Consider the following 9802-nt stretch of genomic DNA (forward strand, 5'->3'; position numbering starts at 1 on the left):
TCCCGTTACTTGATCTCTAAATGTTTGTTTTTTGTGATTTTTTGCTGATGTGATCTCGAAGCATATACAAACAAGTTTGACTGTTGAGATCGTTGAAATTAGTTTCGGAGAATTTGTATCCCATCAAAACAATAGATTGACTAAAACTTAGAGTTTATTTATACTTTCATTAAGTATAACATAAGATTTTGTGGTATCCACTTGTGTAAATATTTTAAATTGAAGATCGAATTCATTCATTGTATTCATATAGGGTCAAGGAGTGTAGCTGTAAAAAATCATTAAAATCGGAGTTAAAATAACCGTTAAATCGTGATTTTTCGTTTATAACCGTTGAAAAGATTTGTCCCGTTACTTGATCTCTGAATGTTTGTTTTTTTTGATTTTTTGCTGATGTGATCTCGAAGTATATACAAACAAGTTTGACGGTTGGGATCGTTGAAATTTGTTTCGAAGAATTCGTATCCCATCAAGTTCAATGGTGTAGGTATATATATTAAGTAGATTTAAATATATTTATTTTGTATGTATAATTTACCTGTACACAGAGTAGTACATCACGTGTCATTATAAAAATAGTGGGATATATCATATGTGCGATAAAAAGTTAATAACTTAAAAAAAATATTCTCACCACTGCACTTCTATTAATTTTCATTTTTCCCTCTCTTTTTTGTTTCCTTTTCAACTTTTCATATAATTTTCACTTTTCCCTCCACCCTATCCATCCATCTTTCCCTAATTCCCTCTCTTTTTTGTTTCCTTTTCAACTTTTCTTATCATTTTCATTTTCCCTCCTTTTTTCTTCAAAATGGGCGGCACTGCAGCAGGGAATGGAATGGATCAATTATGGAATCAAAATTCAAATCAATGGATGCATACATATTAATTAATAATTATTATAGTTTTTATAATTCAAAATTTAATCTATATATATATATATATATATATATAATTATTATAGATAGTTAATATTTTGGGGTATAATTATTATAGTATATATAATTATTATAATTATTATAGTTAATTTAATATATATATATATATATATATATAGATATTTATTATAGTTTTTAGGGGTATAAAATTGTTAAATTAATATATATAATTATTACAATATTTTTTTAGGGTTATAAAATTATAAAATTAATATTCTGCTTATCGTGTATCGTGTTACCCACGTGTATACCAAAATCAACCCGTTATCTTAACAGGTGCTTATCGGGTTACCCGATAACGACCCGATTCGTTATCTTGTCGACTCGAACACCTATTAATTTCGTGTCGTGTCGGGTCGGGTTATCGGGTCGTGTCAGGAATTGCCAGACCTAGTCCCAATGAGAGACTTTATATGCAATTCTCATTGGAATTTGTCAGTGGATTTCATTACTATTTTTCCTTAAGTTGCCACTTTAATTACAACTACTCCTCTTTCATTGTAGATATCTTCAGACTCTTTATATTGGTCTGGCTATCTCTTCGGTATTCTTACAGCTAAAAGGGCTTATTCTCACTTGCTTAACTTTGATATCCAAGTGCCTTGGTGGAAAATCATTTGTTTTCATCGGATTCAACCAAGGCAAAGCCTAACTGTTTGGAAAAGTTTACATAGTCATTCCTCACTGATACGGTTCTTCAACATATGAGAATTTTGATGATTTTTTGTTGCTCTTTTTAAAATTCAGCTGTTGAGCCTCTCTGTTACATTTTTTTTTTTTTTGTAATTCAACTGTTTCTCTCCCTCTCTCTTGCTTTAATACTTCACGTGTTTTATTCAATTTAGGTTATGCGATTGAGAATCGCACTAAGTTGTTTATGTTTTAAGATTTTTTGTGTCCATTGTTTGAGTATTTGAAGTGTTCGTATAATGTTAAGATATTACTTAAGTAGATTATGGTGTACATCTTTGTATTGCATGTTACTTTCTTACTTTCGTTGTATGTTTTTGTATGCATTTTGAGGGAAGGCTCATTATGGCCCCTAATTAGGTATATATTTTTTACTTACTAATGAAATTCACTTGTGTCAGTCGAGTTTTGTTTATAAAGATTTTAATTATTCCCTATTATGCATATTTTAGTCGAGGATAGTAGACTCTTTTAACAGGTTATGTAGCCTAGACCTATAGTGCACCGGAGAAAAAACAAAGGTCCTAGCTCCATCTCTGCTCATGTGACTGAAGGATTGTACTGTATTTGTTATGGCCTTTTGATTGTGCTCTTCTTCCTTAATGAACTATTTCCGACTGTTCGAATCGGTCGGTTCGGCCAGTTTGCCCACCCTAATTGTTTGGATACCCCAAAGAAGCAGCATGTAGTCCATACTTCGCTTGTGTCACAAGTATTAAACAGACCACTAACAGGTTGTCAAGTATTGGGTGTCATTCATATCCTGGCTAATTGATATCCATTTCAAAAGAAAGATCTGTCTTATATCTCATTAGTATTGGGCATTGGGTTTATGTCTAACAATCGAACAAAACATTATATATAAAGATCGATCAGGTGCGTCTATGTCCAACTTTGTGAGTGGTACAGGAAGAGGGTGGGTGGGGCTAGGGGTCCCTCTAATAAGAATGAGATTCAAGGAGACGAATACAATTTCTCTTAAAAATGTGGGGCATGTTGCTTTCAGTATAAAGCAGTTGGCACTGATCGAAGTTATTCCCCTACTACGTACATCTTTGTGGAGTCTAAACGTAAAGATTCTTTATGCAAAGATATATATATGCTATCTCTCTCTCTCTCTCTCTCTCTCTCTCTCTCTCTCTCTCTCTCTCTCACACACACACACACACATCAGCGGCAGCAGTACTACTATGTACAAGTGCACAAACAATCCCTCCTTTTTGATCGTCAAGGCTTCTTGTTACTGCTGCACCCCGTGATCCCCTCAATCATCACATATATACCTCTTCCCTGCCACAATTCCTACCAGTTTTTTAAAACTACCCTCTCTCCAAAACCTTCTCTCTCTCTCTCTCTCTCTCTCTCTCCATCTTTGATTTTTCAAAAATGGCTTCTTATAATCATACCACCTTCGTCCTTTCTATCTTCCTTATAATTTACTCGCTTTTTAATCCGTCTCAAGCCGTCATCCGTACAAATACTAGCCAGTCTGAGTTTTTTTTGCTCATAATAAAGTCTGTTTCAGCAAACGCCGGGAACTCCCTGTCAGATTGGGATGTCAAAGGAGGGAAACCTTACTGCAACTTCTCCGGTGTCACCTGCAACAACGAAGGGTATGTTGTCGAGCTTGATATATCCAGTAGGTCACTCTCCGGTAAATTTCCTGCAGGCATCTGCTCTTACCTGCCTCAGTTGCGTGTTCTCCGTCTTGGACGTAACAATCTCCGGGGTGACTTTGTGGACAGCATCACCAACTGCTCATTCTTGGAAGAGCTCAACATGGAACATTTGTACCTCAGTCAGACGCTTCCGGATTTTTCACCCATGAAATCTCTGAAGGTTCTTGACATGTCGTACAATTTGTTCATCGGCAAGTTCCCCATGTCAGTGTTCAACCTCACCAATCTTGAGGTACTCAACTTCAATGAAAACGAAGGTTTCAACTTGTGGCAGCTTCCGGAGGACATCACTCGGCTGACAAATCTCAAATCTATGATCTTGACAACGTGCATGATTGAAGGGAAGATCCCGGCATCAATTGGAAAAATGACTTCTCTTGTTGATCTCGAATTGAGCGGCAATTTCCTGGGCGGTGAAATTCCGGCCGAGATTGGTTTGCTCAAGAATTTGAAACAGTTGGAGCTCTACTACAACCAACTTGTTGGAACTATACCTGAGGAGCTTGGAAATCTCACTGGCCTGGTAGACTTAGACATGTCAGTCAATAAGCTGACTGGAAGGATTCCGGAATCTATTTGTCGCCTTCCCAAGCTCCAAGTCCTGCAGCTTTACAACAACAGTCTTTCAGGTGAAATCCCAAGCGCCATCGCAGACTCGAAAACACTGAGCATGCTGTCGCTTTATGACAACTTCCTGACAGGAGAAATTCCTCGAAATCTGGGGCACTCATCACCAATGATTGTCCTAGACTTGTCCGAGAACCATTTTTCCGGTCCATTGCCAACGGAGGTTTGCAAGGGAGGTAAGTTGCTCTACTTTCTTATGCTGGACAATAAGTTATCTGGAGAGATACCAGAGAGCTACTCAGAATGCCAGTCTCTTCTTCGATTTCGACTTAGCTATAATCATCTGGAGGGCTCAATACCTGCAGGACTTCTTAGTCTTCCCCATGTTTCGATCTTTGATTTGGGTTACAATAATTTGAGTGGTCAGATTGCAGATACAATTGGAAGAGCTAGAAACTTGTCAGAATTGTTTATACAAAGCAACAAGATTTCAGGTGTTCTACCACCTGCAGTCTCTGGAGCAATCAGCCTAGTAAAGATTGACCTCAGTAATAATCTTCTTTCTGGTCCAATTCCTTCTGCAATTGGAAACTTAAAGAAGCTTAATTTACTGATGTTACAAGGCAACAAGCTCAACTCTACCATTCCCGATTCTCTTTCTTCACTAAAATCTCTCAATGTTCTTGATCTCTCCAACAACCTCTTGACCGGAAACATCCCAGAGAGTCTCGTTGAATTATTACCAAACTCCATCAACTTCTCAAACAATAAGCTTTCTGGTCCAATTCCTCTCTCATTGATAAAAGGCGGGTTGGTGGAAAGCTTTTCCGGCAACCCAGGCCTCTGTGTTAAAGTTTCATCAGATCAAAATAATTTTCCCATATGTTCACAATCTCTTAACAAAAAAAAGTTAAATTATTTCTGGGTAGTTACAGTTTCAGTAGTCTTCCTCCTCATTGGAGCTCTGCTGTTCCTAAAGCGCCGGTTTGGAAGAAGAGCAGAGGTGGAACATGATGAGAGCCTGTCCTCATCATTCTTCTCATATGATGTAAAGAGCTTCCATCGAATAAGCTTCGACCACCGCGAGGTCATTGAAGGCATGGTTGATAAGAACATAGTAGGCCATGGAGGATCAGGGACAGTGTACAAGATTGAGCTGAGCAGCGGGGATGTGATTGCAGTGAAGAGGCTGTGGAGTAGAAAAGCAAAAGATTCTGGAGAAGATCAGCTGTTCACACACAAGGAGTTGAAAACTGAGGTCGAGACGCTGGGAAGTATAAGGCACAAAAACATTGTCAAATTGTACTGCTACTTCTCAAGCTCGGACTGCAATCTTTTGGTTTATGAGTATATGCCAAATGGTAACCTTTGGGATGCTCTTCACAAAGGTTGGGTCCATCTAGATTGGCCTACTCGTCACCAGATTGCCCTCGGGATTGCGCAGGGTTTGGCATACCTCCACCATGATCTGATGCCTCCAATTATTCACAGAGATATCAAGTCTACCAACATCCTGCTCGATGTCAATAACCAACCCAAGGTTGCAGATTTTGGCATAGCCAAGGTTTTACAAGCAAGAGCAGGAAAAGATTCCACCACCACTGTTATTGCTGGGACTTATGGTTACTTAGCCCCAGGTAATTTCCCGATCCAACTTTCTAAAGATTTAATTAAACATTTACAATTATAGTAAAATGTTTATGTATTGTGTAGACCTAAGCATAGTCAAGTTGTCTAAAGCAGTGCTCTTCCTCGTCAGCACCCAAGTTCGAATTCCCCTCCCCGTGTTTTAAATTAGATTAGAATATCACTTGGATAAAAAAAAAAAAAAAAAAAACACATTATGTGTTACTTATTGTATCAAATTTGTCCTTGGTAACTCTTGTGCAGCCACTTTTTGATGGTTGCTTGTAGTTGTTACCTTTTTAGGCTAAACAAGTACTATATCTTGATTTACTTTTACTAAGCAGTGTTTTGACTTAAATTAGTAACTAATCCAGATCATGTTTCACTAAATTTAACTGATTAATTTGTTTTTGGCGACAGAATATGCATATTCATCCAAAGCAACAACCAAGTGTGACGTCTACAGTTTTGGGGTAGTTTTGATGGAGCTGATAACAGGGAAGAAGCCGGTGGAGGCAGAGTTTGGAGACAACAAGAACATCATATACTGGGTTTCAAACAAAGTGGACACCAGAGAAGGAGCTACGGAGGTGCTGGACAAGCGATTATCGGACTCATTCAAGGAGGAGATGATCCAGGTTCTTCGCATTGCCGTTCGATGCACCTACAAGGCGCCTTCGCTGCGCCCGAGCATGAAGGAGATCGTTCAGCTGCTGATTGAAGCTGACCCTTGCAGATTTGATTCATGCAAGTCATCAACTAAGACCAAAGAAGCACCAAATGTGACAAAGGTCAAGAACCCTTATGAGTTATGATTTGCATGGAAGAGTTTGCTTGTTGGGTCCCACGGTCCTAGGTTAAAGAGTGTTATATGGCACATATATATGATAACCATGTAATTAAAGTCCTCTCAAACTGATTGGGGGACTGGTCATAAAGGTATAACTGATTACTCTCTTTAGTTTTTTTTTTCATGAAGGTGGTTTGTAGAGTCTATGTCTCCATCTTTTTATCTGCTTTTCGATTTTGTAATTTTGGTTTTGTAAGGATTTAGGAATTCAGTCACTATAGCTGCTTTTTTTACGGTAACCCTAGCTCATCAGCATCCATATTTTTTAAGGGATCAACTAATCCAATCATTCCTAGCTTTTGTGAATATTATTTTTCCTCCTTATCTTTTGTGCTCTTTTGTATTGGAGTGGAGGATAAAAAAGCACATAAATGTTAGTGAGGAGTGGAGGGTTGTGAATTGTATGAGAGCTTTTTCTGTCAAAAAAACAAAAAACAAAAAAAAGTGGGTTCCTGATTCTGAAATTAAAGTTAAGAAGGCATATATGATTCTTGTGTGGAGGGGCCACTTGAGTTAGCTACCCATTGGGGCTGATTGACAGCTCAGCATATCTTAGAAGATCATATTTGATGTGAAAATTAACTTGACACACAAATTAAACCCTATGGATGACAATTGTAGTATATGAGCAAATAGGGATCGTTTTAGACCGGGGATTAACTGGGGGCTGCTAATCTACTCAAATTAAACTTTAAAACACTAAACTAGACTTAAAAACACAAGAATAGACTCTAATCTGACCTAAGACACTCAAATCTGCAAAACTTAGTGAAATTGACTCAATTCTAAACCTAACAAGTGATTTAGACGAAATTAACTCTTACTTTGACTCAAAAGATAAAAAGAAAACAGATTGTAACTTAACTAACTCAAAAAACACTTAAAAGACTCAAAACAGCACACTACTAACAATTAGACTCAAAACAGATTCTAGAGATGAACTTGGACGAATTTAAGACTAAACTAAGACTCAAACAATGTTTATGGACTAAACCTTGTTAACGTATACAGAAATCCTAATCTACAATGAATACTCGAACAAGAAAAGGAGAAGAAAGAAGAGTTCTAGAGAGAGAATGAGTGTTTTAGAGAAAGAAACTTTTGTATTGATCTGAATTGAAGATTACAGTAATGCTATCTCATCTTATATAGATTGCATGATTTACATCAGTAACTTCAGTAACTATATCAGTTAGTTATAACATCTCTAACCAACATAACCACCAATAGTCTATTAGTTAAGCTGATGTGGCATTGCCAACTGTTACTACTGTCAACATCCCCCCTCAATCTAAGCTTGGGGTCCCAAGCTTCAGATTGTAGCAATGTCTGATAAATGCAGGACTGTGAAGACCCTTTGTTAGAACATCGGCAGTTTGCTCATCAGTAGGAACATATGCCACGGCAAGATCGCCTTGTTGTACCCTCTCCCTTACAAAATGATAATCGGTATCCAAGTGTTTGATTCTGGAGTGGAACACTGGATTCGAACTTAATGCAATAGCTGACATGTTATCACAATTAATAACAGGTGGTTGAAGTAAAACACACTTCAAATCTCTCAAAATGTGTCTAACCCAAGCTAGATCAGCAGCTGTATGAGCAAGGGCTTTGTATTCAGCTTCTGTAGAACTTCTGGATACTGAAGTTTGTTTCTTTGATTGCCACGAAATAGGATTGTCTCCAAGAAAAACAATATATCCAGTTACTGATCTTCTGGTATTAAGATCTGCAGCCCAATCAGAATCAGAAAAAGCCGTGAGATTCATCTGTGATTGTGAAGAATAGACTATGCCATGTTGCATTGTACCATGAAGGTATCGAAGAATCCGTTTTACAGCACCAAAATGAACTTCAGTTGGTGAATGCATGTGTTGACAAACTGTATTCACAGCAAACGCAATATCCGGTCTAGTAAACGTAAGATACTGCAAGGAACCAACAATGCTTCTGTATGAACTCGGATCTGAAAGTAACTCTCCTTCTGTCATTATCATTTGATTGTCTGGTTTACATGGTGTATTAGCAGGCTTGCAAGAATCCATACCTGCCTTATGAAGTAAATCCTTTATGTATTTGGACTGATTTACAAAAATATCTCCATTTGGTTTATATTGAATCTGTAAACCAAGGAAATATGTCAGCTTCCCCAAATCCTTCAAGTCAAACACAGATGAGAGTTCTTGAACTACGAGTTGTACTTTAGTCACACATGATCCAGTCAATATTATATCATCAACATAGAGCAATAGTATGATGATATCATTGTTATCAGTTTTAATGAACAAACTGGTATCAGATACTGATGCAGTAAACCCCATTGTCACCAAGTAGCTTGTAAATTTTGAATTCCAAGCCCTTGGGGCTTGTTTGAGTCCATATAGTGACTTAAGAAGTTTGCATACATAATCGGGATGACTTGAATCAACAAAACCTTGTGGCTGTTTCATATAAACTTCTTCTTGTAACTCACCATGCAAAAATGCATCCTTGACATCAAGTTGTTTCAATTCCCATTTATTCATTGCAGCCAAAGCAAGAATGAGTCTTACAGTTGTATGTCTCACAACTGGACTAAAAGTATCTGAATAATCTACACCATGCTCTTGAGAAAACCCTTAAGCAACTAGTCTTGCTTTATACCTTGATACAGTGCCATCAGGATTTCTTTTCACCTTATACACCCATTTGCTTCCTATTATTGATCTGTGATTTGGTGCAGGTACTAAAGTCCAAGTACCTTGAAGTCGAAGTGAATCATACTCCTCTTGCATTGCATGTTGCCAATGTGAAAAAGATGCTGCTTGTCTAAAGCATGTAGGTTCTAATGAATCTGCAATCTCTGAAATAAAGGAGAAACCTCCCACAAAAGGATCATCATTTGTTATCTGCAAAGTGTTTAACTCTGGAAATGTTGCAGTTAAAGCTGCATAATTTTTCCTTAGGATAGCACCAGACTTCAACCTTGTCACCATTGAATGTTCATTACCATTCTGTGCTTGAATATCATGTGAGACAATTGCTTGAGAAAGTGGTAACCTTGAATCTGGTGGACTTGAAACATGATGGTGAGAAGATGTAACCAGATTATCAGAAGGCGGACTGACTGCAGACTCTGAAGATGGAGATACTACCATATCAGAATTTACTGAAACTACTGGATCTGAGCCTTGAACATGTGAAATGACTTCTATAGCTTGTGCAGATCCTCTATGTTGATGTACTGAAGATGGAGTAATCGTATCCCTTGGTAATTGAATCGCAATAGGCCTTGAATTCTGGAAAGATGAAGAACTAGACTGTGATATCTTTGACACTTGTATATTCTGATAAGGAAATATCTCTTCATCATGTACAACATGTCTAGAAAGAATTAATTTCCCTGAACCAATGTTATAACACACTACTCCCTTATATCCCATCATATATCCCAGAAATACACATTGAGTTGT

At 37.6% G+C, this 9802-nt stretch overlaps 2 protein-coding genes across 2 annotated transcripts; one reads left to right on the forward strand and one right to left on the reverse strand.

Annotated features, from left to right (window-relative positions):
- Nucleotides 1-2767: 2767 nt before the first annotated feature.
- On the forward strand, nt 2768-6656 carry LOC126601791 (receptor protein-tyrosine kinase CEPR1-like). The gene is made up of 2 exons (XM_050268553.1): nt 2768-5511; nt 5921-6656. The coding sequence occupies exons 1-2, from the start codon at nt 3015-3017 to the stop codon at nt 6313-6315; spliced, it is 2892 nt and encodes a 963-aa protein (XP_050124510.1). The 5' UTR covers nt 2768-3014; the 3' UTR covers nt 6316-6656.
- A 980-nt stretch (nt 6657-7636) lies between these two features.
- LOC126603057 (uncharacterized mitochondrial protein AtMg00810-like) lies at nt 7637-8671 on the reverse strand. Its single transcript, XM_050269820.1, has one exon. It carries the CDS (start codon nt 8669-8671, stop codon nt 7637-7639), a length of 1035 nt encoding a protein of 344 aa, XP_050125777.1.
- Nucleotides 8672-9802: the final 1131 nt, after the last annotated feature.

The sequence above is a fragment of the Malus sylvestris genome, chromosome 15, assembly GCF_916048215.2.
Source record: "Malus sylvestris chromosome 15, drMalSylv7.2, whole genome shotgun sequence".
Classification (NCBI taxonomy): domain Eukaryota; kingdom Viridiplantae; phylum Streptophyta; class Magnoliopsida; order Rosales; family Rosaceae; genus Malus; species Malus sylvestris.